At 42.5% G+C, this 27,618-nt stretch overlaps 2 protein-coding genes across 2 annotated transcripts in view; both read left to right on the top strand.

Moving 5' to 3' along the window:
• Window positions 1-1,657, top strand: part of LOC133368738 (pulmonary surfactant-associated protein C-like) — a 25,332-nt gene extending 23,675 nt beyond the window's left edge. The window contains exon 6 of the mRNA XM_061593354.1: window positions 564-1,657. Coding sequence (XP_061449338.1) covers window positions 564-698 — 135 coding nt within the window. The 3' untranslated portion in view covers window positions 699-1,657. The remainder of the gene's footprint in view (window positions 1-563) is intronic.
• Window positions 1,078-27,618, top strand: LOC133368739 (pulmonary surfactant-associated protein C-like). The gene is made up of 5 exons (XM_061593355.1): window positions 1,078-1,151; window positions 24,978-25,188; window positions 25,779-25,916; window positions 27,165-27,296; window positions 27,520-27,618. Exons 1-5 carry the CDS (start codon window positions 1,078-1,080, stop codon window positions 27,616-27,618), a joined length of 654 nt encoding a protein of 217 aa, XP_061449339.1.

Raw genomic sequence — 27,618 nt, forward strand, 5'->3', positions numbered from 1 at the left:
CCCGGGCCCCGCACATGCTAAGGGAGGGCCTCCCTATAGCCCAGCCTGCAATCCGAAGTGGTGTAGTCCAGGAACATCTTCAACATGTCATTTGCTGTTGGTTTGGGCTAGCTGTTGTCTGTTGATAGCGACTAGATGGAGAGCTGTTTAATGTTTTTTAAGCCCTGAGGGGAATTCATCCTTACCCATCTGCTGATTGTAAAAACCTTCCAGCTCTGAAGTCGGCGCAGAGTCAGAACCTTCAGCAGAGGGCTTTGGAGGGGTGCAAAAAAGGGGAGGTCAATGTTTGCAGAAAAATGTATATTTCTCTGAAATAACCTCTTTCCTCTCCACCCACCCACCCCCACACAGCTTCCAACCTCTAGATTCTGAAAGAGATCAGACAGGCTAAACCCTCCAAACCAGCCCAAATGAAAGCTTCCTATAACGTTCCTAAAAGATCATCGGTCCCTAACCTTGTGCAGGGGTGACAGTGTCCAGGGCTGTTGGGACAACTTAGAGGAGCAAGCAGATCTGCCTGCCCTCCCTTCCTCCCAATGCATAATTTTTTTCACCTCTTGCAGCTCAGGCCTCTCATGCCACCCCTCAAAGAGAGTGAGGAGGAAATGGAAGGGCTCTCTGTGCCACTGGCTGACCGTCCTGTCCTGGGCACCACAATTAACATCCTCTGCAGCAGCGTCCCCATCTACTGGGCTTAAAGGAGACAAGCAGGTCTGACAGATGTGAAGACCAGGAACCAAACTGAACTTGCCTACCAGCCATGACAACTCGACTTCCTGCAGCAGTATGCTCCCAGAGAGAGAGAGAGAGAGAGAGAGAGATTCCTGGAATTACTCCTTGGGGACCCTAACTCTTACTCTGAGATAGCGCAATAGTTATTATTTTCTTTCTCTTTTTTGATCAATAGTTCTTCATACAACAACACTCTTTTGCCAGAGTCCTCCTGGCATCAGGATACAAACTTAATCCTCAACCACTTGCCAAGTCCTTCCTAGCACACAGAGCCACATTTGACAGACAAATGGATTTAACCATTGTTAGACCAAAACATTTATGGGGATAGACAGAGCACCTTTCATGGGGAAAAGCTCAAAAGCAGAGGACCTGCTCCGCATCCAGAAGGTTCCAGGTTTAATCCCTGATACCTCCAGGTAAGGCAGGGAAAGTCTCCTCCTGTCTGAAAACTTGGACAGCTGCTGTCAGTCAGTAGAGAAAATTCTAAGGTAGATAGATCAGACTCAGTGTTCAGGCAGCAGCTTACTGTGTCAAGACTGGAGATGGGAGATTGATTGAATGCTCCGCTATGCACTGCACAGACAAAAGTAGCGCAGTAGGACTCTCCATGTCCACCTTGTATGTGCAGGATGTTATTTCAGTACATACAGAGAGTTTTATATTGGGCATTATTCAAACTACTTGCATTTCAACAGCTGCAGAGATAGCAGAACACTGCGGATCGTGTACCTTGGGTCTAAGCAACTGGGGGTTCAAGGCACAGGAAAAAACACATTTTATTTACGAAAACCTTTTAATCTATTTGTATAAGAAGAATTCTTCAAAGTCATTAGCTGCTGATATCAGTGACGTACACCTTTTCACTGTATGTTTTGTCTGTCATTTGTTGCCATCTGCTGGTTATATTTCTTTTATAATGCTACTTGCCAAATCTGTAATAAATAAAGTGCAGAAAGGCAAAAATTGAGTTTCTGGGGGTGGCGATGTCTTTGTAATGCCACAGAAGGTTGCTGTGAGTTAACTGTGCACCAGAGGGAAGCCCTCGTGACACAGACAACATGAGCTCACATCCTACTCAGACACCAACACTGATGGGACTTATCTAGCAATTTCTGCAGCTGATCTGTGGACATCTCTCTGAGACCAATAGAAGCTGATGCCTTTTCTGCATTGTATTTTGTGAAAGAATCCATTCAATGAAATGTGACTCTGGCACCTCCTTTCCCAGCCACCCAGGGTTGCAGAGGGTTGTAGACCCCTTACTTTTTTGGGAACAAAAAAGTTGCTCTCGCGCCTTGGGGAATCCTGTGACTTGTAGGCCACACCCCACAGTGATCCATGGCCAATATGTGGTGTATAAAGAGAAAACAAGAGTGATTTTACCCAGAGTACAGCTAAATTTCTCAAAGGATATTTTTCTGATACAATTTCTGAGATTATTCTTTTTCTCACCTCTCTCCTAGAAAAGAAAAGCATTTGCAGAATAGTCTCCAAATATTCCTCAACATTTAAATGTTCTATTTTTGCATTGTGCAGAATACAAAATGGTGGCTAGGCCGCCAACACAATTGCTGCTGTCACTTGCAGTGAAACGATAACAACAAACAACCTTCAGGAAAAAAGAAAATAGCTGTGCAACTGCCACTGCTAAATGGTGAGCTCCACCTTTAAGAAACGGGGGGTAATTTCTCCAACCTTTGGAGAAATGTTTCCTCAGTTTCTCTGACCACAAATATGGTGGACAATTTCAAGAGTCCATTTGTGTACAGCTTCAGCAGAGAAAGTTTAACATCCTTTGGCCCCACTTGGGCCAATGAGGTGTAAGCTCTGCCCCCACCCACCTCACCAATGACTCTGTTTCACTCTCAACGGTGGAGGGCAAGGAGGAGGGAAGTGGTGGATGGTGGGAAAGCAGGACGGTTATTGCAGAGCTGCCCTGTCCTGTCCTGAGTGCAGCTCACCTTGGTCACCTCACCTTGCCTGGTCACGTGTAGAGGTTGAGGAATGGAAACTTGCCCAGGTCTTAAGGGAAGGGACGTTTGGCAAGGTCTGGAGGCGGTGGAGGGGTTAATGAGGGGGTGGGGTGGATAGGCTTGGTGTTCTTTCGCATCTCTGACATTGGGGGAGGAGAAGCAGAGGGAGGATCATAAAAGGTTTTGGCCAGCTCTAAAGGGAGGAGGTTTGGACGAGGGGGTTAGGTGTCATGGTGTAGGCGGGTAAATAAAGCAAAGCAAGGAGGGGCAGCAGCCCCTAGTATATAACAAATTGTGTCTCACTGATGGCATCAGGACAGCAAAATTCTGTCAATCCACAGGGATGTTCACTGTGTACTTATAACAAAAGGAAAATCCAGGTCACATGATTAATTTATGACTCTGAATAATGATCTGTGTGTCAACTCGCCCCCCCCCCCAAGTAACCTTATACAAAGTGCTGATTCTCAGGAACATGAGATGGAATGTAGAAATAGCTCACCGATCCAGAAAGGTGGGGCTACCAATCCTAATATGTTACCTCATTGATATGTTAGCCATTCACCACAGAGCTCAGGGTAAATTACATAGGGCTATCCCATTTTATCCGCACAACCACCCTGTGAGGTAGGTTAGGCTGAGACAGAGTTATTTGCCCAAAGTCATCCAGTGGACTGCATTGGGATTTCAACCCAGGTTTCTACAGTCCAAAATCCAACACAGTACCCACTACACTGCACTTCCTTTAGTAATCACTAGTAGTGGAAGTGTTTGTACATAAAGACATTTGCTGGAGAACAGATGCTGGAAATATGGTGTAGACATATTCTCTGATCAGAATTATTTAAAACATGAAAAATTGCATATTTGCATTAATGAAAAAATGAATACTTTTAAAAATATGAACAGAGTTTAGTGTTCAGGGATAAGATGAAAAGAAGCCTTGAGGGACAACAAAAGACTTCCTGTCCACTCCCCTTGCCTTAGACTGTTGCCCTTTTCCCTGTTGTTGTTTTATCCTTTCCTGCATATATTTCCTTACTTGTCTCTACTCCCAGGAGAGACTGATAGAAACCTACTTTATTTAAAAAACAGAAGTCTGAGATTCCCAGAACATTTCATTCCTTGTGTGCATACAAGGTGAATTTGCAATGTATCTACTGGCCTGGTGCTTATGGATTATTAGTATCTCTGACAATCAAGGTGTAATCACTGATTCTTGGCGGTGCATGGAATTTGAATAGAATGACTGATGCTCTGTGAGGTCGCTGCTCTGCCTTACATTGACTGCATTTGGGGGATGTTGTTGTTGTTGTTATGTGCCTTCCTGTCAATTACGACTTATGGCGACCCTATGAATCAGCGACCTCCAAGAGCATCTGTCATGAACCACCCTGTTCAGATCTTGTAAATTCAGGTCTGGGGCTTCCTTTATGGAATCAGTCCATCTCTTGTTTGGCCTTCCTCTCTTTCTACTCCCTGGGGGATACTCTGACCTTAAACCATAGAATATGATTAATCAGTTTTATTAGATTCGATTACATTTATTTATTTTGGTCGTAGACCAACATATATAAAATGCAGCAAACCAGAACAATATAAAATATAATACATATTCACTAACAGGCAAAAAGCCCTTGTGGTTTAAGAATGTACCTATAGCCCACAGATATTTCTATCAAACTTTAAAAAGCAGGGAAATTGGGCAGCTATAGTGAATACACCAGGGGAGCAGGAGACCTGACCTCTTCTCTGAGATATTGGACTGCCCTACAAATTTGTCAAAATGCAAACACCATTTGGGTTGGTCTTTCACAGTCCAATCCGCTTCCTGTGTAGCTTGGAAGAATTTGGTAACGTGCCTCTGAGCATATGGTGAGTGGTGGCAACACCTGCCATCTCCAAAGATGGAGAATTACATTTTTGTATGTTTGTTGGTGTTCTTCTTACTTTGCTTCTTTCCTGTGTTACTACTATTTCTACAGAGAATCTAATCTAAAAAACTTTATTTCCCTCATTATTCATCCTAGAAACCTGTGTCAAATTTATTTTTATTAATTTCAAAGCCTTTTTATAGGTCAATGTCATGTGATGGTGAAGATAGCCTTTTGTGTTTCAAATTGGAGGTTATGTTCTATTTCTATTTTGGGCACATTGAATCTGAAACTGCAGTTTATAAATTGGGGTAATAATAGTAAGCCTCTAGTCCTCTGGAATACATGCTGAGAGATCAATGCAAGCTAACAGGGCCACTAGGACTGGGGCCCACCACTCTGTATTAGCCTTAAGCAGTTCAGGTGGGATATTAACATTACCCAGTCCTTTGCCAGTTTTAAGTTTGGAGATACAATTGATCATCTCTGAGGCCACTCATGGAAACTATATCAGTTAACAGTATCTGTTGATGGCCGTGTCCCATCACATAAACGCCATGAAAATGTGATTCCCAGAAATTAACAGGGATATGATAATCCAGGCTGTTGTATTCTGTCAGCCCCTAGGAACCACCCTCCAGAAGGTAGCTGAAACTTTTCCCCATTAAGCTTTTACTAAGCACTCCCATCTCTCTCTCTCAGCCTGTTGCTTTGATTGCTCCAGATTTTGTCAGCCTTCTGTTTTCTACCTTACTGGTCTGCACTCAGGCCCAGTGCCAGTGCCTGGCACACCTGGGCAGCGGCCAGGGCCTCAGTGCTCTAGCAGGGTCCACTATTGATGCCTGTCCTGGGCACTGCCTTTAAAAAAAATGGCCTGGCACCCTGAGCAGTTCCAGGTGGCTGGTTCCAGCTGCTATTTTAATTTCCCACAATTCCTCTGATGTAGCATCATTCCAGGTAGGGCATTGTGGGAACTTTTAACGGCGACTAGAACCAGCTGCCTGATGCTGCTCAGAGTGCCACTGCTGCCTGTTGGGGCTAGCCGAGTCTGCCCAGGTCCACCAATGAAGGAGGGGGCTTGACAGAGGGCACTTTGCCCAAAACCACCTCTAAAAGACATGGCGCCTGCCATGTCTGCAGCTGTATAGCAGGGCCACACCCTAGGCTAGAGTCAAAGGGAAGAATTGCAAGAAATGTGATTAGTCGTACTCTACAGTTCCTGATCCCTGGTGCAGAGGCATTTGAATCCTTGCACTTTGGAATCTTGATAGCCTTGATCAGGAGGCCTTCCTCCTAATATTTGTCTGTTATGTCCAAAGAAACTGTGACCTGCAAGTTCACCAGGGCTGTGATAAGAAAAACCAATCAGGTCCCCATTGTGCCAGGCTGTGCCCCCAACCCGCCCCATTGTGCGTGGCTCCACCTATAACCCCATTTTCCATCCCATCTTTGCTTTGGCCACATGCTGCTGCCCCCCTGCTCTGGCCTGTGGCTTCACCTGGTTGGGGTGTGCATTGGCAGTCCTGTTGAGGAAGTGCTATGGATTTGGGTCCCTCCTGACAGCAACATTCCGTGCAAAAGGGACACACAAACTGTGCATCTCTCAATAGTCTTGACAGTTGTGACTGTACCATTGTGGAAGGGGAGAGCAGAGGCTAGCCAAGTGTACATGAATGGCTCCTAAATGAAAAGGACCAGTAGCAGAAGTGCAGGGTCCCTTCATGATAGTCACACCATGACCCTTGACAGCCATACCCCCAGGATTCACTCTCTCTTCTGCCATTACAGAATAACAGGACAAGAATAAAACTGCTGTGTGTGTAGGCTCCCCATCCTCCCAGATGTCTCTCTCTGGGTGATAAATGTTGCCAGGAACCTTTTGATATTAACCATTCTAAAATGAAGCCAAGTGTGGGACTAGGATTTGCAAGTCCAATGTACTTTGCCATGAAGCTTACTTCTCACTTATCCTAGGAGCCATTCAGCATGAAAGGGGAGGTGTGTATTAGCTATTGAGAAGAGTCTTCTCAGTGATTGACTCCTTTCATTCTGATTGGCTCTGATCAGCATGAAAGGACAAGGAAGCATGTTGTACCCAGGTGAGAAGACTCTTATCTGTGGTTAACATGCTCACTTTTCATGCTGATTGGCTTGTACATAGGAACCCTGCTGGGACCCTGTTCCCAAAAAAGTAAGGGGTCTATGACCCTCTGCAACCCTGGATGACTACACCCCAGAATAAGACACATGCATTAGGGGGAAGACTGTACACCGGCTTAGAGAGTATGGCTGGACAGGGCTAATGCAACTGGCCCTATTGGCTTGGGACTCCCTTTTGAGGCAGAAGCTGAGGCAGTGAGCAAGGTGCCCAATCAATATGTTGCTATCCATTTCCTACTTTCATGACTATTAAGAAGTTACAGGGGCAGCACTACGAGGTTAGTTTTGTTTGGAGAAGAGACCACTGGAGAGTTATGGTGCTCTCTTGGCAATATTTGATTTGTCTACATATATACATATATATACGTACATACAAACAGGACACGTGGAGGGCAGGAGGCACTCTTGCAGCAAGTAGCACAGCTGCTTCCCTGCATCAGACAGCAACTTGTGTTGCCCCCTCGCCCCAAGATGGTCCCGGCCCAGGCTCAGCAAGCTCCAGCTAGAATTGCTCAGCTCCCTCTCCGCCTTTCAGTTCAAAACTGCAAACTGATGCCAAACTATGGGAAAGTAGGCTGCAAGTTGTCACCTTCCCAAACAATGAGGAGTGGCACATTCAAAAGTCTAGGGACATCAATGATCATTAAGATTCTTCTGTTACAGTTCCTGACCATTTGCTCAGAGTGATCAAGAAGGCCAAACTCACACCACCATGATCTACAGGAACATTTGCAAAAGAAAATGGAGAGAAATGGGACATGTAATAAAAGTCCTATTCCAAATTAAATATGCTCAAAACAGAGACATGAGGTGCAAGGAGGAAGGTGGTTTGATACATTGGGTTAGATGCATCCACATTCAATGGATGTGGATTCCATGTAAACAGAACTGAACAAAAAATGGAAGGCTTGGCTGAGGCACAGCACAGTAAAGGTGGATAGCATCTACTTCGTCAGAAAAGAAAAGAAAAAGGGGGGGAACCCCAAGATGCCAGCAAAAGTTGCTTATGAAAGTAGTCCAAAGTATTTTATTAAAAGAAAATGAGCCCATGGTACATGGACAATTCCTTATTACAAAGAATCTCCATTAAGAATATTTGAAACAACCAGCTATAAGATAATTTCGAAGTTACATCTTATCTCCGCCCCTGACGAAGGCCAAACCTGAAGTGGCCAAAACGCGTTGGGCTCATTTTCTTTTAATAAAACACTTTGGACTACTTTCATAAGCAATTTTTCTTGGCATCTTGGGGTTCCCCCCCCTTTTTTTTCTTTTTTGGCTGAGGCACAGCCCAACGTGGCTTGCAATACAAGAACCTTTTTCATCCCAAGGGTCTGCATTCCCTCTTGGGCAGCCTTCTAGGGGCCATGTGAGAGTGGTGGGCAGGGCCAGAGGCAAAACTGGCCTGAGCAACAGATGTGAATCTCTGACCTTTGTACAGCAGGTGACCAGCCATGCCAAAGCCAGAGGCACCCCACCCATCTCTCCACCCAGACAAGCGTGACCTTATCACATTTCAGCCAGGGAAAAGCACTCCTTCAAGTGAAGGCAGAGAGCAGGGCTGGTGAAAGATCTCAGAGGCCAGTTAGAGAGTCCTAGACCACCTGAGGTCTCCCTCCCCACTCTATAGGCAATATGGAGGCAGTCTGGTCAATGCAGCACAAACCAAGCCTTTTTCAAAACAGTATAATGCAGCATGTCCCTGTGTCTTTGCCACAGTAAAGAGCAAACATTTGACTATGTTGCAATGGTGACCCAACAGTCAGCTGCTGTTCCTGGAGTGTGGGCTCTTTGCTGCACCTTGCTTCATCCTCTTGGCACAGCAGACAAATATATTGGCCAACACACCACCAGCTTCCATTATGGTACTGGGGAAATCTAACCCAAAAGAAGATAGGAGAGAAAGAAGTGAAGTGGTGCACATATGGCTTTACTTTCATAAGGACACTCAGTAAAGGATCTCCTTGAGGGCTGTTTGAAGCCTTCGAAAAGTCAGCCAAAGCAAACAGAAATTTTCAGGCCAGAAAGTTGTGTCATTAAGGGGCTAACAAATGCACATTATCTGTAGAAACAATGCACTCATCCCATAAAGCTCTCAGGATTTAGAAAGCAAATACTCTACCTCTCTGCCAGATGGGAAGGTGGGGGAGGGCGATCTTCAAGCCCCTGGAATTTGTACCCAGTACACCAAGGCTCGTTTTGAACTGCTTAGAGGGGGTGGTTCAAGGGCACAGCTGCAAGGCCAAGGTCAGCAGTGGGAACAGAAACGGCACAGAAGTCAGGATGTGGGATGAGGACCTGAGGTTGAACTGCTGCAGTTTAAAGACAAGAAGTCACCAAACTTTTGTGATGGCAGCTTAAAGGAGAAGACAAATGCCAGGGCAGTGCAAAGGGAATTGTGTGGAAGCAGTCACGGCTGTTGTCTACTTACGACAAAGGTCTCCAGGGCCACCTTTCGGATCTGCATCCCTTATGCCAATTGCTCATCGTGACCCTCCAGATTCATGCTAACATGTTGTCAATATGGCTTTTTAATTGTTTTGTAAATGTTTTAGGTAGTTTTGTTTTAAATTGTTTTATTTTATTTATTTTAAATAGTATTCTTTTAATGTTTTGGTATTTGCCACCCTGGACTCCTTTGGGAGGAAGTGTGGGAAGCATATTGAATAAATAAATAATAAATAATACTAATCTAGGAGCAGCAGATGGCCATTGAGAAGGATGGCTGATGCTCCTGCCTCCTTCTCTTTCTTTTGGAGTAGTTTCTCCCCATCACTTCTCAAAGGGAAATCAGTTGGTCAATCAAAGAATTTGAACGCTGCCTTTCCACAAAAATGTGCCTTCACAGCGAGTCCCACAAATAAAAACAGAACAATAAATAACCCAATAATGTACAGGGGAAAGAAAGGAAATGGAGGAAGCAGCATCTACAGTTTATTTACAGTAATAGAGTATAACTGAAAGTAAATCCTTACATTTTGTTGGGTAAAAATTAACTTTCAAAAATAAATGTAATATTTTCAACATTTACAGAACAGTTTTTATATTTCTACTCCTTGCTTTCCTCTTTTTCCTCTTTCCTCTTTTTCTTCATCTTAACTTTAATCACTATCTTATTTTTTTATTAATGGTAACTATATTTATTTTACTTTTTGTCTTAGTCTGTATCTGCAGAATCTGTAGTCGAAGTACTGTTGTGATATTGGATAAACTATTATTTGTTACAAAACTTAGAAAGTAGCATCAGCACTATTATATTAAAACAGTTATTAACAATCCAGTTCATAGTAAGAAATGATGATTCAATGAATTCCATAAGCATGATGTCAGATCAACATTTCAGTGATTAGCAATAATTTTAGCAGCAATTATAAAAAATGCAAAATGATCAAGTAGTAAAAGATTTCAGCCAAATAATAAGCGATATCACACCACAAAGACAATATACATCTCTGCACAATGAACTCTTTTTAGCAGATCCTCCAAGGGACTAATACAAATAATGTGACGGGCAGTTCTTTTTCACCAGGACAGAATTCAACACTTCACTCATATGGAAGCAAATCTGAGGGGCAAATTATATATTTTTGTTAGAAGATCAGCAATTTCACATTTGAGTTCTTTGAGAACTCTCGGTGTATGCCGCCTGGACCCAGCAAGTGGCCAGTTTTTAATTTGTCTTTTAAGTAAATCTAGAACTTCACCTCTCATTACCACTATTTGCCTCAGATCCTCAAGCTCCCTTCCTGAAAAAGTTAGTTCAGGCACAGGGATCTGCCCTTATATCCACCACTGTGAAGGCAGATGCAAATAATCCATTTGGCTTCTGTGCTCTACTTTAGCACAGCTTGACTCCATTGTCATTCAGGGTTCAACGGTCTCTCTACCTGGCCTCCTGCTACTAATGTACTTAATAATTTTTTGTTATTGGTCTTTATGTTTTTAATAATATGCTCCTCAAATTTTTTTTTAGCATCCCTTATTGCCTGCTTGCATTCTTTTGCCAAAGTTCGTGCTCCTTTTTGTTTTTCTCATTTGTACAAGACTTTCATTTTTTAAGGAAGCTTTCTTTCCTCTAATGCCATCTTTGGCTCTGTTTGTTAACCATGCTGGCATTCTCTTGGCCCAGGTGGTACCTTTCCTGATTTAAACTTAAGTTTAGCTTCTAATATTGTATTTTAACCACCTTCCAAGAGAGTGATTTGACACTCTTGACTTTGCCTTTCAATTTAAATTATTAAACGTTTAATATAATAGCACAATGGTAAGTGCTCCCTGTAGGTTCAACAACACTTACATCTCGCACTACGTTCTGGGCACCACTTAAGATTAAGTCCAGGGTTACCACTCCTGTGGTCAGTTCCATGACCAACTGCTCTAGGGAACAGTCATTTAGGATATCTAGACATTTTACCGATCCTTTGGAATTCCCTCCCCTTCAATATTAGACAGGTGCCATCTCAGTTGTGTTTTCAGCACCCACTGAAAACCTTCCTCTTTCAACAAGCCTTTTAAGTAGAGACCTTATCCCAGTCTGCACCTGTGCTGGAATTGCTTTTTAATATGTTTTTAAACCTTTCTTTAAAATATGCATTTAAAGCTTCTTTAAAAAATATTTTTAAAGATGTTTTGTTTTAATATATTTTAAAGTCTGTTTTTATGATGTTTTAAAGTGTTTTAGTGCTTTTGTTTGCTGCCCTGGGTTCTGCTAGAAGCCTCCGAACCAAGATGGGAGAACTGGAGTGCTTGGTCTTAATAGTGAGTATAATGGAGACCTGGTGGAATGGAGAAAACCAGTGGGATACGGTTATCCCTGGATATAAACTATATTGGAAGGACAGGGAAGGACGTATTGGTGGCGGTGTTGCTCTATATGTGAAAGAAGGCATTGAATCCAGCAAGCTCGAAACCCCCAAAGAGGCAGACTCCTCCACAGAATCGTTGTGGGTGGTGATACCATGCCCCAGGAGGAATTTAATACTGGGAACGATCTATCGTCCCCCTGATCAAAATGCTCAGGGAGACCTGGAGATGAGATATGAAATTGAGGAAGCATCCAAACTAGGAAATGTGGTAGTAATGGGTGACTTCAACTACCCGGACATAGACTGGCCGCATATGTGTTCCAGTCACGACAAAGAAGCAAAATTTCTAGATATCCTAAATGACTATGCCCTAGACCAGTTGGTCATGCAACCGACCAGAGGGACGGCAACCCTGGACTTAATCGTCAGTGGGGACCAGGACCTGGTGCGAGATGTAAGTGTTGTCGAACCGACTGGGAGCAGTGAGCATAGTGCTATTAAATTAAACATACATGTAAATGGCCAATTGCCAAGAAAATCCAACACGGTCACATTTGACTTCAAAAGAGGAAACTTCACAAAAATGAGGGGATTGGTAAAAAGAAAGCTGAAAAACAAAGTCCAGAGGGTCACATCACTCGAAAATGCTTGGAGTTTTTAAAAAAACACTATATTAGAAGCTCAACTGGAGTGCATACCGCAGATCAGAAAAGGTACCGCCAGGGCCAAGAAGATGCCAGCATGGTCAACGAGCAAAGTCAAGGAAGCTCTTAGAGGCAAAAAGTCTTCCTTCAGAAAATGGAAGTCTTGTCTGAATGAGGAAAATAAAAAGGAACACAAACTCTGGCAAAAGAAATGGAAGAAGACAATAAGGGATGCTAAAAAAGAATTTGAGGAGCACATTGCTAAGAACATAAAAACCAACAACAAAAAATTCTATAAATACATTCAAAGCAGGAGACCATCTAGGGAGGCAATTGGACCCTTGGATGATAAGGGCGTCAAAGGTGTACTAAAGAACGATAAGGAGATTGCAGAGAAGCTAAATGAATTCTTTGCATCTGTCTTCACAGTGGAAGATATAGGGCAGATCCCTATATATTTGAGGAACTGAGACAATAGTGGTAACGGGAGAGGAAGTTCTAGGCTTAATGGACAATATAAAAACTGACAAATCACCAGGCCCGGATGGCATCCACCCGAGAGTTCTCAAAGAACTCAAATGTGAAATTGCTGATCTGCTAACTAAAATATGTAACTTGTCCCTCAGGTCCTCCTCCGTGCCTGAGGACTGGAAAGTGGCAAATGTAACGCCAATCTTCAAAAAGGGATCCAGGGGAGATTCCAGAAATTACAGGCCAGTTAGCTTAACTTCTGTCCCTGGAAAACTGGTAGAAAGTATTATTAAAGCTAGATTAACTAAGCACATAGAAGAACAAGCCTTTCTGAAGGAGAGCCAGCATGGCTTCTGCAAGGGGAAGTCCTGTCTCAGTAACCCATTAGAATTCTTTGATAGTGTCAACAAGCATACAGATAGAGGTGATCCAGTGGACATAGTATACTTAGACTTTCAAAAAGCTTTTGACAAGGTACCTCACCAAAGACTTCTGAGGAAGCTTAGCAGTCATGGAATAAGAGGAGAGGTCCTCTTGTGGATAAGGAATTGGTTAAGAAGCAGAAAGCAGAGAGCAGGAATAAATGGACAGTTCTCCCAATGGAGGGCTGTAGAAAGTGGAGTCCCTCAAGGATCGGTATTGGGACCTGTACTTTTCAACTTGATCATTAATGACCGAGAGTTAGGAGTGAGCAGTGAAGTGGCCAAGTTTGCTGACGACACTAAATTGTTCAGGGTTGTTAAAACAAAAAGGGATTGCGAAGAGCTCCTAAAAGACCTCTCCAAACTGAGTGAATGGGCGGGAAAATGGCAAATGCAATTCAATATAAACAACTGTAAAATTATGCATATTGGAGCAAAAAATCTGAATTTCACATATACGCTCATGGGGTCTGAACTGGCGGTGACCGACCAGGAGAGAGACCTCGGGGTTGTAGTGGACAGCACGATGAAAATGTCGACCCAGTGTGCGGCAGCTGTGAAAAAGGCAAATTCAGTGCTAGAGATAATTAGGAAAGGTATTGTAAATAAAACAGCCGATATCATAATGCCATTGTATAAATCTATGGTGCGGCCGCATTTGGAATACTGTGTACAGTTCCGGTCGCCTCATCTCAAAAAGAATATTATAGAGTTGGAAAAGGTTCAGAAGAGGGCAACCAGAATGATCAAAGGGATAGAGAGACTCCCTTACGAGGAAAGGTTGCAGCATTTGGGGCTTTTTAGTTTAGAGAAAAGGCGGGTCAGAGGAGACATGATAGAAGTGTATAAAATTATACATGGCATTGAGAAAGTGGATAGAGAAAGGTTTTTCTCCCTCTCTCATAATACTAGAATTCGTGAATGTTGGAAGATTCAGGACAGACAAAAGGAAGTACTTCTTTACTCAGCACATAGTTAAACTATGGAATTTGCTGCCACAAGATGCAGTAACGGCCACCAGCTTGGATGGCTTTAAAAGAAGATTAGACAAATTCATGGAGGACAGGGCTATCAATGGCTACTAGCCATGATGGCTGTGCTCTGCCACCCTAGTCAGAGGCAGCATGCTTCTGAAAACCAGTTGCCGGAAGCCTCAGGAGGGGAGAGTGTTCTTGCACTCGGGTCCTGCTTGCAGGCTTCCCCCAGGCACCTGGTTGGCCACTGTGAGAACAGGATGCTGGACTAGATGGGCCACTGGCCTGATCCAGCAGGCTCTTCTTATGTTCTTATGTTCTCCTGGGACAAAGGGCAGGATATAAATCTAATAAATAAATAAATAAAATCAGTTTAAAAGCTGCTCTGCTACCTTTCTGATTTTACGCCCTAGCAGTCTGGTTCCATCCTGGTTCAAATGGACCCCGTCTCTTTTGCACAGGCCCAGCTTGTCCCAACATGTTCTCCGAGTGCCTAACAAATCCAGATCCCTCCTCCCAACACTATTGTTTCATCCATGCGTTGAGAATACACAGCTGCACCTGTCTAGCTGGCCCTGTGTGGCACTTGTAGCATTTCAGAGAAAGCTGCCTTGGAGGTCTTGGCTTTCAGCATCCAACCTAGCAACCTGCATTTCCACATGTCTTTGTGCACCACGACCACTGACTCCTCCCGAACACTATCTAGACAATGGGCGACATCTGCAACCTTCACCCCAGGTAGGCAAATCCCCCTGCGGTCTGCATGCCCACTATCAATGTTCCTAATGACTGAACCATTCAATGATTGAATTATTGCTGATAACTCGGGTCTTGTGAAACACACACGAGTCCACATGGGAGAGAAGCCGTATCAATCCCAGGCATTTTAAACTGTATCTTATGTGTATTTTATAGTGTATTTTAACAATATTGCATTATTGTTGTATTTTGGTGTAGTTTGGTTCCTTGCTTGTTTGTTTGTTTTTTTATTCTGTTATATCTATTGTATTTATATATTGTGCTTGTTTTATTTCTGATGTACACCGCCCAGAGAGCCTTTTTGGCTTAGGGCGGTATATAAATAAAATAAATAAATAAATAAATAAATAAACTACCCACTGCCAGATCCCTCCACCCACGCACTTCTGGAGAAGAATCCTCAGCACAAGAGGATAACTGCTCATCCCTCAAGGAATTTTAAGATCTGTTTTTATGATGTTTTAAAGTGTTTTTGCCGCCCTGGGCTCCTCCTGGGAGGAAGGGCGGGATACAAATTAAATAAATAAATAAATAGGGAGTGGGTCCCTTGTCTTCTAGTTCCCATCTTCCCTGACCACTGAACATGCTGGCTGGGGCTGACAGGAGTTGGAGTCCAACAACATCTGGAGTTCTCCATGGTGGCTATTCCTGACATAGGGAGCTCCCCAAAGGTTTGTGGGAGGTGGCTGATTTTGAAATAATTACTTTCAAGATTTCAACCCCTTCAAGAAAGAGCTGGTCAAGGAGATGAGAAGAGGGTGCCTATGCATGAGTAGATGCGTTCATCAAAAGAATGAGGAAACCCATCATAAGGGCCTTACGGTAGTCCTCAGGAGACCAATGTTTGCAGTTCTCGAGACAACAAGGACCCTATTGCTGGGAACAAGTGTCCTCAGAGGCTGCTTGATGACAAGGTCCTTCTAGGGCACTCCCTTGGGTGTGAAGGATGTAGGGGGTGGAGAACCAGGTTCTCACACGCAAAAACCAAAGTGAAGGTCTGGCTCTCAGCCACCTTTCTTTCAGACAGCAGCCTGGAGAAACCGCACCCCACCTGTATCACTGCCTCTCCGAGCTCTCCATATAAACACACACATATAAATGGCCCTCTCCATTCAAGCAGGTTTTGCAGAGAAGCAGGTTTTGCAGAGACAGCTGGGCTATGGAGATTGACGAGAAGATGGAAATTGTCACAAAAGAAGCTCTGCTCCAGGGACCACCAGTGGTGAGGCCCTCCCCACATTTAGATTCTCTCCTTTTTTTCTTTTTTTTTGCCTGAATCTACCATATTCCAAAATCTTCATTGCAGCTACTACAGATTTTAGGGTGGTTTTTTAATAAGTAGCACTGCAATCTGAGCAACTAGGTTTCAGAAAAAGAAAGGCAACTTCTGTTCAGGTCAATCTCAGAAACTTGCATGTCAGTTAATACCGAATTCCCTTCTTGTATTATTATTATTATTATTATTATTATTATTATTATTATTATTATTATTATTATTATTAATCTACTCTTTACCCTGAAGTGCCAGGGTGGGTTACAACAATTTAAAATACCATAAGAGTAAGTCCCAATGAACTCAATGGGACTTACTTCTGGGTAGACATGTGTAGATTTGCGCTGTGTTAGGAAAAACTGGAAATACTTAGAGGGCAGCACTGATATATTTGGCATGATGGAAACTATATATCTGGATTATCTCTGGATGTAAAGTCTATGGGAAAGACAGGGAAGGACGTACTGAGGGTGCTGTTGCTTTGAACATCAAAGAAGTCATTGAGTCCAGCAAGGTAGAAATCCCAAAAGGAACAGACTGCTCCACAGAATCGAGGGTAATGATACCCCAAGAGAAATTAGTATTGGGGACTGCTATTGTCCCCCTGATCAAAGTGCTGAGGGAGATCTCAAAATGAAGAATGAAATCAAGGAAGCTTACAAAAGAGGAAATGTTGTAGTAATGGGTGACTTCAACTATCCTGTCATAGACTGGGTACATATGTGTTCAAATCATAGCAAAGAGGTAAAATTCCTAGGTTCCCTAAATGACTGTGCCCTAGAACAGTTGGTCATGGAACTGACCAGAGGGTAACCCTGGACTTAATCTTAAGTGGTGCCCAGAACCTGGTGCAAGATGTAAGTGTTGTTGAACCTACAGGGAGCACTTACCATTATGCTATTAAATTAAATTAAACATACATGTAAATTGCCAGTTGCCAAGAAAATCCAAAACAGTCATGTTTGACTTCACCAGTGGACACTTCCCCAAAATGAGGAGACTGGCAAAAAGGAAATTGAAGGGCAAAGTCAAGAGGATGAAATCACTCCAAAATGCTTGTTGTTGTTGTTGTTATGTGCCTTCATGTCAATTACGACTTATGGCGACCCTATGAATCAGCAACCTCCGATAGCATCTGTCATGAACCACCCTGTTCAGATCTTGGAAGTTCAGGGCTGTGGCTTCCTTTATGGAATCAATCCATCTCTTGTTTGGCCTTCCTCTTTTTCTACTCCCTGCTGTTTTTCCCAGCATTATTGTCTTCTCTAGTGAATCATGTCTTCTCATTATGTGTCCAAAGTATGATAACCTCAGTTTCATCATTTTAGCTTCTAGTGACAGTTCTAGTTTAATTTGTTCTAACACCCAATTACTTGTCTTTTTCGCAGTCCACGGTATGCACAAAGCTCTCCTCCAACGCCACATTTCAAAAGAGTTGATTTTTCTCTTATCCGCTTTTTGCGATATGTTTCTTCCAGAGCTTGGAAAAGTTACTTTTTTGAACTACAACTCCCATCAGCCCCAGATAGCATGGCCACTGGATTGGGCTGATGGGAGTTGTAGTTCAAAAAAGTAACTTTTCCAAGCTCTGTTTCTTCCAAGTATTTTAAGAGCAGCTTTGACCTCACATTCTAAAATTTCTAGTTCTTTATCATATGGTTCCTCTGTGAATGAATCTGTCATCCTTGCATCTCTTTTATAGAGTTCTGCAGTGTTGGTTTAAATTTCCCTTTAATTTCTCTAATCTTTTGGAATAGGGCTCTTGTTCTTCCCTTTTTGTTGTCCTCTTCTATTTCTATACAATAACTATTGTAATAGTTCTCTTTGTCCCTACATACTAGTTGCTATATTGTTGCATTTAGGGTTCTGACCATGTTTCTATATCCTTTTGCTTTTGCTTTCCTTCTCTCTTTAATTATTTTAAGAGTTTCTTCAGTCATCCACTGAGGTCTTTCTTTTTAACTAGAGGTATTGTCTTTTTGCATTCTTCCCTCACAGTGTCTCTGACTTAATTATTCTGGTTCTCTGTCAACTAAGTTTAAAGCCTCAAATCTGTTCTTTATTTGATCTTTATATTCTTCTGGGATGTTATTTAAATTGTATTTTGGCATTATGATTACTTTGTTGGTCTTTAAGTTTACTCTGATTTTCTTTTCTTTTTTTTCCAATAATTTTTATTCAGATTTTCATAAAACATACAAGACAAAATCATAAAACATTCAAAGACAAAAAACAAAATCAAAAATAGTTAAACAAAAAGAAAAAAAGAAAAGAAGAAAAAAAAAAAACAAAAATAAAAAATAAAGAGTAAAATATTGACTTCCCATTTGTCAAAGATCAAATCAGTTATAAGTCTATAATATATAGCAATCCTGTCTCTTAAGTCATATTATAAAATCACTTTCCTCCAGTAGTTATCTTACTTAATCATCAAATCTCATAAACATTACTTTATTCTTTCCACAAAAAGTCAAAGAGAGGTTTCAATTCTTTAAGAAATATATCTATCAATTTTTTTTTCCAGATAAGCATATCGATTAATCCATCTCATTACTAATTATGATAATCTTATTGTCATAACCATAGTCAAAATAAACATTTCAATTAATCCATCACATCAGAATCTGTTAGGTTCAGTAATTTCAGTAGCCATTGTTCTATTATCTCTATTAGTTCCATTTTCCATCTTCCATCTTCAGTAGTCTTGTTAAGTCCAGTAATTTCAATATCCAATCTTCCATTATCAGTATTCCATAATAATCTTGCTGTCAAAGCCATAGTCATATAATAAGAGTCTGATGGGAATTACCTCTATCCCAAATATTTTCTTGCCATCCATTCTGAATAAGTTGCTGAAATACTGCTGTAAAATCATATCTCTGTTCTTTTTTTCAAAATACACTGGGTCATCTCTTAAAAGTTTTTCCATTGTCACATGGCTGCAGTTAATTCCATAGATTTTCTCTATATTGGGCTCCATCACATCATTCCAGTCCAGAAGATAATCCATGCCATTGATAACTTTATCTCTAGAATCTTCATTAATTTCTTCAGAGATAACATTGAGTTCCAAACAATAGATTTTATTTCTAAAGTCCATAGACTCCAAATCTTGTTCCTGTTCCACGTTTGTTCCAATCTCCGGGATCTCCTCTCTCACAGGGACCCCTATTCCAGTCTCCAGGGTCTCCTCTCTCACAGGGACCCCTATTCCAATCTCCGGGGTCTCCTCTCTCACAGGGACCCCTTCCAGGGTCACCTCTCTCACAGGGACCCTTATATCTTTAATCTCCTGCTTCATTTTACTCAATTCAATTTTCGTTATCTCAATCTCATTCATTATTCTCTGAAACATAGTTATTTCCAGATTCTCAGCCACTTTCTTAATTGCCATTTTAAAAGAAAAATATAGGAAAACCACTTCTTATTTCAGCAACAATTGGGTTAATACTCCAAACTTGGTGACATCACAGTATAAACAGAGCAGACAGCCTTATCTCTCCAATAGTTAAGTAAACAAAATGCAGTTCCCAGGATCGAAGCAATTAATGGCAATCGTCAAGAAACAGATTCGTCAAAATAAAATAGACCAAAAAGAGAGTAGTCTCAAAACAGTATAATATTTTTCAAAATAAAAATCTGGAATAGAAATCCCTCTTCTGTGTGTATCTTTAGAATGCAAATCCAGGACAGCTTTTTGCAACAAAAACAGAGATAAGCTATTAATTAGTGCGTAGCAGAGAGAAGTTACGGCTCCCCAGTGAGATGTCAAAAACCGATCAATCTGGCAAATCTCTTTTAAACAGCAACAATTTAAGTCAAGTAAAAGAAAAATATAGAAAGAAGGGTGCTTGCCTGTTAGTGCGTTCTCTCTTAGAAGATAAGATGAACGTTCGCTTTAACAGATAGAGCTTGCTGTTGAAAATCCGTCCCACCTTCGTCGGCTGGACCTCGTCCCATAAATTAATGAGATCTGGTCGTCCCAACAAAAATAGGCTTTGAGGTTAATCTCTTCGTTTCTCCCTACCCGGGAGAAGTTTAATCAGTCAAAAAAAAAAGAAAAAACTGACTGATATATCTGAATAAGCTTCTTTTGAGGCAGGAGCCCGTCTCAAAAGCAGGCACAGGCTAAGTCACCCTTCCCGGAAGTTCCTAGTTTACTCTGATTTTCGATATGACCAGTTCATGATCTCTACCACAGTCTGCTCCTGGTCTTGTTTTTGCAGAAAGTATGGAACTTTTCCATCTTCTGCTACCAATTATATAATTTATTCCTACATTGATCATTTGGTTATGTCCACGTGTACAGTTGTCTTTTCAGTTGCTCAAAAAATGTGTTCACCAGAAACAAATTACTGGCTTCACAGAATTCAGTAAGTCTTTCTCCTGCTTCATTTCTGTCTCCTAAGCCCAATTTCCCCACAATTTCTAGTTCTTCTCTGTTCCCTACTTTTACATTCCAGTCCCCCATGATTATCAGAACATCTTATTTTAGTGTGTGATCAATTTCTTCCTGCACTTCTGCAGAAAAGCTCTCCAATTCCTCTTCTTCTGCGTTTGGAGCATAGACTTGCATGATGGTTATGTTAATAGGTTTCCCATTTAATCTCATTGATATCACTCACTCAGACCTTGCATTGTAGCTCCTAATTGAATTTGCTACATCACTTCTCACTATTAAAGCAACCCCGTTTCTTCTTAATTTCTCATTTCCTGCATAAAGTATTTTGCAGTTGCCTGATTGAAATTGTCCCATTCCCATCCATTTTAATTCACTCACTCCAAGTATTGTAATGTTAATACGTTCCATTTCTTGCTTGACAATTTCTAACTTTTCCTGGTTCATGATTCTCACATTCCATGTTCCTATTGTGTGCATTGTACAACTCCTTTCACATCTGTGCACATCAGCCTCTGGGCTTCCTTTGGGCTTTGACCTGGCTGCGTCATTAGTCACAACGCTACTCATAATTGTCCTTTGTTCTTCCCCAGTAGCTTGTTGAGTGCCTTCTGACCTGGGGGTCTCATCTTCCAGCACTATCTTGTGTTGCATTTTGGATACTCTGTTCATAGGGTTTTCATGGTAAGAGATATTCAGAGATGGTTTACCATTGCCTTCCTCTGAGTTTGGATGCATCTTAGTCTGGTGTTTCAGCTTTGACCATTTTGCCTTGAGTGCCCCTGCTAGGAGTCTAGCCTCTTGGTCTAGACTCCTGACGGCATTACTCTCAGCTTCTTTAACACTCTCACACCCCCTCACCACGTTAAGGTGTGCATCCTAAAGGGGGCTAAAATGCTTGAGAGTTGGTTAAAAACACAATATAAGAAGCTAAACTTGAGTGTATACAGCAAATCAGGAAAGGTACCACCAGGGCCAAGAGGATGCCAGCGTGGTTAACAAGCAGAGTCAAAGATGCTATTAGAGGCAAGAAAGCTTCCTTTAAGAAATGTTTTGTCTGAATGGAGGAAAAGGAACACATCCTTTCACAATAGAAAAGCGAGCAGATTATTTATTTATTTATTAAATGTATTAAGTTATTATTATTACATTCATTAGTTTATTATTAAATTTATTATTGTTTATTAATAATTCATTATTAAATTTATTAGTTACTAATTTAGCATTTATTATTGTGTTTATTATTTATTATTGCATTTATTATTTACTTATTATTAAATTTATTATTAGTTATTTATTATTACATTGATTAGTTTTTTAAATGTATTAGTTTATGTATTATGTATTACATTTATTTATTATTAATAATATTTATGAATATTCATTTATTTATTAATGATTAGATTTATTGTTAAATTTATTCATTAGTGAACTCAAAACAATTTACAATAAGGGATGCTAAAAAAGAATTTGAGGACCACATTGCTAAAGCATAAAAATCAACAACAACAAAATTAAATACTTTAGTTGCAGGAAACCATCTAGGAAGGCAGTTGGACCTTTGGATGACAAGGGAGTTAAAGGTGTGCTAAAGCAGGATAAGGAGATTGCAGAGAAGCTAAATGAATTATTTGCATCTGTCTTCACAGTGGAGGATACAGGGCAGATCCCTGTGCCTGAACTAATTTTCCAGCCAGGAACTGAGAAACTGAGGTAGACAGTGGTGATAAGAGACCAAATTCTATGTCTAATAGACAAATTAAAAACTGACAAATTGCCACGTCCGGATGACATCCATCCAAGAGTTGTGAAAGAACTCAAATGTGAAATTGCTGATCTTCTCACAAAAATATGTAACTTGTCCTTAAGATCTGTCTTCATACCTGAGTACTGGAATGTGGCCAATGTAACATCAATCTTTAAAAAGGGATCCAGGAAATTAGAGAAATTATAGACCAGTCTGTTCCGGGAAAACTGGTGAAAAGCATTGCTAAAGATAAAATAACCAAGCATATAGCAGAATAAGCTTTGCTAAAGTAGAACCAGCACAACTTCTGCAAGAGTAAGTCCTATCTCACTAAGCCATTAGAGTTCCCTGAGAGTGTCAATATGCATACAGAATAGAAAGAAGAGGTGACACAGCTGACATAGTGTACTTGGACTTTCAAAAAGCTTTCAACAAGGTACCTCACCAAAGACTCCTGAGTAAGCTTAGCAGTCATGGAATAAGAGGAGAGGTCCTCTTGTGGATCAGAAATTGGTTAAGTAGCAGAAAGCAGAGAGCAGGAATAAATGGACAGTACTCCCAGTGTAGAGATGTAGAAAGTGGAGTCCTCTGAGGATCGGTTTTGGATCCGTGCTTTTTAACTTGTCATAAATGAGTTTGTGGGGAGCAGTGGCCAAGCTGTTGATGATACCAAATTGTTCAGGGCTCCTGTGGAAGGAAGAGTGGGATATAAACAAGCAAACAGACAAACAAACAAACAAATAAATAAATAAAAAGGGATTGTGAAGAGCTCCCAAAGGACCTCTCCAAACTGAGTGAATGGACGGTAAAACGGCAAATGCAATTCAATGTAAACAAACGTAAAGTGATTTATGTTTCAACAAAACATCTAAGGTTCACATATACGCTCCTGGGGTCTGAACTGGTGGTGGCTGACCAGAAATGAGACCTTGGGGTCGTAGTGGGCAGCTGAATGAAGATGTCGACCCAGTGTGCGGCAGCTGTGAAAAAGGCAGATTCCATGCTAGGGATCATTAGGAAAGGTATTGAAACTAAAACTGCCAATGTGGTTATACAAATCTATGGTGCAACCCCGTTTGGAATACCATGTATAGTTCTGGTCTCCTCACTTCAAAAAGGATACTGTAGAGTTGGAAAAGGTTCAGAAAAGGACAATCAAAATAATCAAGGGGATGGAGCAACTCCCTTACGAGGAAAGGTTGCAGCATTTGGGGCTTTTTAGTTCAGAGAAAAGGTGAAAGAGGTGACATGATAGAAGTGTATAAAGTTATGTATAACGTGGAGAAAGTGGATAGAGAAAAGTTCTTCTCCCTCTCCCATAACACTAGAACACACATTTTTTTTAAAAAATGTTTTTAACGCTGTTTTGTTTTAATGTATTTTAGGATCTGTTTTTATGATGTTTTAAAGTGTTTTAGTGCTTTGTTTGCCGCCCTGGGCTCCTGCTGGGAGGAAGGGCGGGATACAAATTAATTAATTAAATAAATAAATAAAGCTGACTTTTGGAAGATTCAGAAGAGAGAAAAGAAAGGACTTCGTCACGCAGCACGTAGATAAACTATGGAATTCTCTCCCACAAGAGGCAGCGATGGCCATCAGCTTGGATGCCTTTAAAGGAAGATTAGCGATATTCATGGTGAAGAAGATGGCTGTGCTGTCCCTTCGCAGTCACAGGCTGTGTGTTTCTGAATTCTAGTTGCTGGGAACCACAGGAGGGAGAGTTCTCTTATGCGCAGGTGCTGCTTGTGGGCTTCCTTCCTGCAGGCATCTGATTGGCCACTGCAAAAACAGCATGCCAGGCTAGATGGGCCATTGGCAGTGCTTGTTGCTATATCTTTTATCTGCTTCACCCATTTCAACTATATTTTATTTTAAATAGAAATGGAAGTAATACTTATGGGTACAAATTTTCCTTCTTGCTCCCCACCTTTGGAACAGGGTGAGCAGGGTGCAACACGGGGCTGCAAAAGACGGTTCACAACAGTCCCACAACTAGGTTGTGTGACCTCACCAAAGGTGAGCCCCAGAAGTAGCGCCAGGAAAATTGTTTCACAAAAGAGAGAAAAGAAAAGAAAGAAAGGCATGGATGGGTGGAACCAGGAAAGGTCCTCGCAGTGGGACCCCTCCTCCTCCTCTCTGCCCATTTGCTTGCCTCTCCCTCTGGTCCCAATCCACAGCACCACCTCCCAAAGGAAGAGGAAAAACCACCCATGCAGAGGTTCCCGCTCTTTTTCCTTGTTCTTGGCCAAGGCAGCTGCGGCAGGGCTAAGAGGCTTCAGGAATCAACAGTGGGGGCCCTACTGGGGAACAGGCATTAACAGGTGCCCGATGATGCTGACCCCTTTTGCCAACTCTGGTTGCTGGGACTGGAAAGGATAAGACCACCAGGCTGCACAGTCAATGAGTAAAATAACAGTAGCATTTATGTATTATCTGTGAAGCACCTTAATAAAAAAGCACAAAACCTCATTGCTCTGCAGAACTGACTTCTTCCCTGCTGTGCTGAGTGAGTCTACTCTCCTCTTGCTTCCGTGCATCAGGAATGACCCTTCTCTGTGTCTCCCTCTGCAGGACTACCGTGCCCTGGATCCAGAGATTGGTGGCTTCCCCTGTTGTGATTGTTGTGGTTGCTGCTCATTGCCCGATTGTCACTGCTGCCCCTGCCCCTGCCCCTGCCCCTGCCCCTGCCCTGGCTGCAGCTGCTGCTGCCCCCCCAGCTGTGACTGCTGCTGCCCCCCCAGCTGTGACTGCTGCTGCCCCCCCAGCTGTGACTGCTGCTGCCAGCTCTGCTGCTTCCTCCCGAGACTTCTCTGCCGGCTGCCTAAACTGCCCAGCTGCCCAGTGCACATCAAGAGACTCCTCATTGTTGTTGTGATCATCGTCCTCATTGTGGTGGTCATCGTGGGGGCTCTTCTGATGGGGCTGTACATCACCCAGGCGCACACGGAGACAGTGAGTGGGGCATTAATCAGGGATGCTGAGGGAATAGGGCAGGGGTGGCAAAACTGTGGCCCTCTAGGTGATGTGGGACTCCGTCTCTCATCAGCCCAGTAGTCAGGAATGATGGGAGTTGCAGCCCAGCAGCATCTGAAGGTTAGTCACTCCTAGATTAAGGAACAGTACATGAAACAAGTATGAGAGCCAGTGTGGTGTAGTGGTTAAGGTGTTGGACTATGACCTGGGAGACCAGGGTTCGAATCCCCACATAACCTTGACCCAGTCACTGCCTCTCAGCCTCATGAAAACCCTATTCATAGGGTCGCCATAAGTCAGAATCGACTTGAAGGCAGTACGTTTACATTTTACATGAAACAAGCCTCATCCACAGTTTTCGGGTGGGGGGCTCTCCCCAACAGACAGCAAGCATTCTATGTCTGCTGAGCATGTTTAGTCCTTGTTGGGGTTCCCCAAGCTTGCATGAGGGCTAGGCACTTGGTGACTGAATTTGCAAAGTATCCTGGCTGCTGCTCCTGTTGCTCCAGCATGCTGAGAGAAAGGAAAGCCCCTCACTGCAGTCCACCTTGTTCCCCGCTCACTTGTAGGTTTTGCAAATGACCATCAAAGGCCTGGAAGGAGGGGAGTCACAGCTGAATCTGCCCATGGATATAGAAGAAGTGGCCACTTTCTGCATCAACGACCGAATCAACGACCCAGCCACAGTCATTTATGACTTTAGCAAGGTGAGGAGTAACAGCCAAGGGCAACTCGCAACGCAGCCATTGCCATTGTCACATTTACCCTGCTCCTACATAGCCAACTTCTGCTGCATCAGACCATGCATACTGAGCTACTGAATGCTGAGATGGTCAGGGATCTAGTTGGTGCTTGCAAAGGGCTGATGGCCCAGACTGCCACGTTCCTCCACCTTGCTGCCCAAGTGAATACATATGAAGAGGTGAGGCCTCCTGCATCTTCCCAGGAGTACTGGCTTCAACTGCTGGTGACTTCCCCAGGTCTTGGGGGTGGGAGAGAGAGAGAGAGAGAGAGGTCTCTCCCAGACCCACTAGCTGCCTGAGGCAGCTACCTTCTGTCTCCTGACACAGCATCACTACAGAGCCTTACTGCATTGTGCTATATGGAACTGAATAACAATCAGAATTGGAAGTTGACTTCCCACAGGCTCTTATACAGTTACTACCTCCCTGAGCTGAAATAGCATGTCTGCCATCAAATACAGTTAAATATTAATTACCATTGTACTTCATCAAATGCTTTCAGGTTCTAGATAGCATTACTGTCAAATAGCTGTCAAATGCAATCAGATAGGAACAGTGAAAACAAATGCAATAGGATGTCAAAACACAGAGGATCAGTCAATGAATATTCGGCAATTATTTGCATTTTCAGAGAATACCCAATGACTGAAAATTATGGCAGGGCTGACAGCTAAGTAATGAGGCCAGAGGCTCAGTAGAGCTTCCAGCAGGGAGTAACTCAGCCTGCTGCATGCAGTCATCTGTTGCTCTCACACGGAAGAGGCAAAAGAGTCTGTAGTTATGTAAGGCTGAATGGCTCCTCCCGCAACACTCCTTCCAGACCTCACTGCACTGCATGAGTTCCCTCTGCTAATATTAGAAGGATGCTCAATTAGCGGCACAAGAGGCCTGGCTCCCTGATTCCATTGCTACAGGTCCAAGAGTCAGAACCCCTGCTGTTTTACAAATTCACATTGGAGAATTGTAAGGAGAGTTTTAGGTAACCAATTTTAGCTTTAGCATACAGGAAGTTTGCAGTCTAAATTGACCTAGTAATGGTAGATTCCATACAAATTCTAGAAAACAAAACCAACTTCCATTTAGCATATACATTTCCATATCACCTGTAGGCAAACCTGATTATTGGCATATTGACTGGGTGTGTACTGCACAATAAAACGTATTTTAATGGGTATATTGGGATACATGAAAGGACATGCTCTGTCTGTGCAGATGCTGATTGGCTACAAACCTTGGCACAGACACGCCTGCTACATCAGCAAGATGGACAAGGGGAACATCCAAGGCATGGATACTATCCTCAAGGAGTTCCAGGTGAGGCCAGGAGTGTTGCTGACTGCAGAAGTAGTCAGGAGATATTGGTCCTCTTGGGGAAAAGTTGATGGGCTGAGGATGGCAGCTGTGATGCAGGTGGCTGATGAGCAGACAGCTGGAGGGGGTCATACATATATTCACCTCTTACTCAAAGGGACTCTTCTTACGAAGAACAGCAAAGTGGCCCCATCTCTCTCGTTTTCTGTCCTAGACCAAGTTGTCCACTGCATCCCCCACTCCAAGGGAGGAGGAGGAGGTGGAGGAGGCATCCCTTCCATCTCTGGTCGATCGCTCCAGCTTGGGCACCACCCTTAACATCCTCTGCAGTCATGTTCCAATCTTTCAGGCTTAG

Source organism: Rhineura floridana, chromosome 12 (genome assembly GCF_030035675.1).
Source record: "Rhineura floridana isolate rRhiFlo1 chromosome 12, rRhiFlo1.hap2, whole genome shotgun sequence".
NCBI lineage: Eukaryota > Metazoa > Chordata > Lepidosauria > Squamata > Rhineuridae > Rhineura > Rhineura floridana.

Coding starts and splice junctions, on each gene's coding strand:
- LOC133368739 (XM_061593355.1), top strand. CDS start 1,078: ATGGGGAAAAGCTCAAAAGCAGAGGACCTGCTCCGCATCCAGAAGGTT. Junction 25,189..25,778: donor CCCAGGCGCACACGGAGACA/GTGAGTGGGGCA, acceptor GCTCACTTGTAG/GTTTTGCAAATGACCATCAA. Junction 27,297..27,519: donor GAGTGTTGCTGACTGCAGAA/GTAGTCAGGAGA, acceptor AGGGAGGAGGAG/GAGGTGGAGGAGGCATCCCT.